Below are 1,545 nucleotides of genomic sequence, written 5' to 3'. Positions count from 1 at the left end.
CTGTTGGATGCTCCGTGGTCAGTAACCAGAAGTCAGAAGCAGCTTTGGCAGGCCCTGCAAGTCAGGGTGTGGCCCGGCGGTGTTTGTTACAAGTTCTTGATCATATCTGCTCGGTAGATCGATTTTAGATTTGACTTTCCAGATCTCCTTCTCTAGTGCATTTTGTCAGGGGTGACTTTAGAATTAATCAGTGGGAGGCACGGGCTGTTCTTTTCTCACTCCCACCCTCATTCTTCCTCATCAGGATTATTATTCAGAATAAATACTGAAAGAAAAAGCATGAGAGGTTTGTTGGGATTGTTGTGGTTTGGCATTTTTATAAGAGAATCTGCTGTTTAATATTTTCATCTATAATTATCTTTAAATATTCATTCTGGGTTTTTATTCTTCCTTTTCAGTTGTTTGAGAACTTCTACTTTGGTTCCCTGAAGCTCAACTCAATTCACATCTCTCAGAGGTTCACAGTAGACAGCTTTGGAAACTACGCCTCCTGTGGACAAATCGACTTCTCCTGAGGTGGATCTTGGAAAGCAGGAGAAGTTGAACATCCTCACAAGATGCTAAAGAAAAGTATCTTCATTTTAATTGCCAAGGAGGGATGTGGAAATTTGGATGGTGACTTTTCTGGGTGGTTCTCCGTGGACTCAGCATTGCCTCTATTGGCTGTCCATGTTCATCAGACTGTCAGCCAAGAGAAGGAGAACTTGGCCTTGTTCTTTTCAATTTTTTTCTTTAATTTTTTTATTTTGGTAAAATATATATAACATAAAATTTACTGTCAGCCATTTTTAAGTGTGCAGTACAGTGTTATTAAATGCATTCATAATATTGTGCAACCATCACTACCATCTGTCTCTGCAACTTTTTCGTCTTGTAAAATTGAAACTCCATACCCATTAAACAATACCTGGCAACCACCATTCTACTTTCTGTCTCTATGATTTTGACTACTCTGAGTATCTCATATAAGTGGAATCACAGAGTATTTGTCTTTTTGAGACTGGCTTATTTCACTTAGCATAGTGTCCTTAAGGTTCATCAATGTAGTATCATGTGACAGGACTTCCTTTCTTGTTCAGGATTTGAATAATATTCCATTATATGTGTATACCACATTTTGTTTATCCATCACTGGACACTTGGGTTGCTTCTACCACTTGCCTCTAGTAAATAGTGCTAATACAAACATGGGTGTGCAAATATCTCTGAGACCCTGCTTTTAATTCCTTTACTACCTGGAATTTTACCTTTAGCAAAATAACTATTAAAGTTTTTTTCCTTTTATTTTGCTCGATCTGTCCTTTTTCTTCTAAAGTTAGTCCTTTTAAAAAATATTTGTTGGGGCCGGGCGTGGTGGCTCACGCCTGTAATCCCAGCTCTCTGGGAGGCCGAGGCGGGCGGGTTGTTTGAGCTCAGGAGTTCGAAACCAGCCTGAGCAAGAGCGAGACCCCCATCTCTACTAAAAATAGAAAGAAATTAATTGGACAACTAAAAATATATAGAAAAAATTAGCCGGGCATGGTGGCACATGCCTGTAGTCCCAGC

The 1,545-nt window shown here is 39.5% G+C and overlaps 1 protein-coding gene across 3 annotated transcripts in view; it reads left to right on the top strand.

Moving 5' to 3' along the window:
* ASCC1 (activating signal cointegrator 1 complex subunit 1) overlaps window positions 1-1,283 on the top strand; it is a 102,799-nt gene extending 101,516 nt beyond the window's left edge. The window contains exon 10 of one of the 3 annotated variants that reach the window (XM_012663280.1): window positions 399-1,283. In XM_012663280.1, the coding sequence (XP_012518734.1) occupies window positions 399-515 (117 nt within the window). In that variant the 3' untranslated portion in view covers window positions 516-1,283. The remainder of the gene's footprint in view (window positions 1-398) is intronic. The other 2 variants (XM_012663281.1, XM_012663282.1) reach the window with 2 other exon arrangements.
* Window positions 1,284-1,545: the final 262 nt, after the last annotated feature.

This window comes from Propithecus coquereli, unplaced genomic scaffold (assembly GCF_000956105.1).
Source record: "Propithecus coquereli isolate 6110/MARCELLA unplaced genomic scaffold, Pcoq_1.0 Scaffold80, whole genome shotgun sequence".
NCBI lineage: Eukaryota > Metazoa > Chordata > Mammalia > Primates > Indriidae > Propithecus > Propithecus coquereli.
The sequence above is the reverse complement of the archived record's forward strand: the minus strand, read 5'-3'. Positions and strand labels throughout refer to the sequence as shown.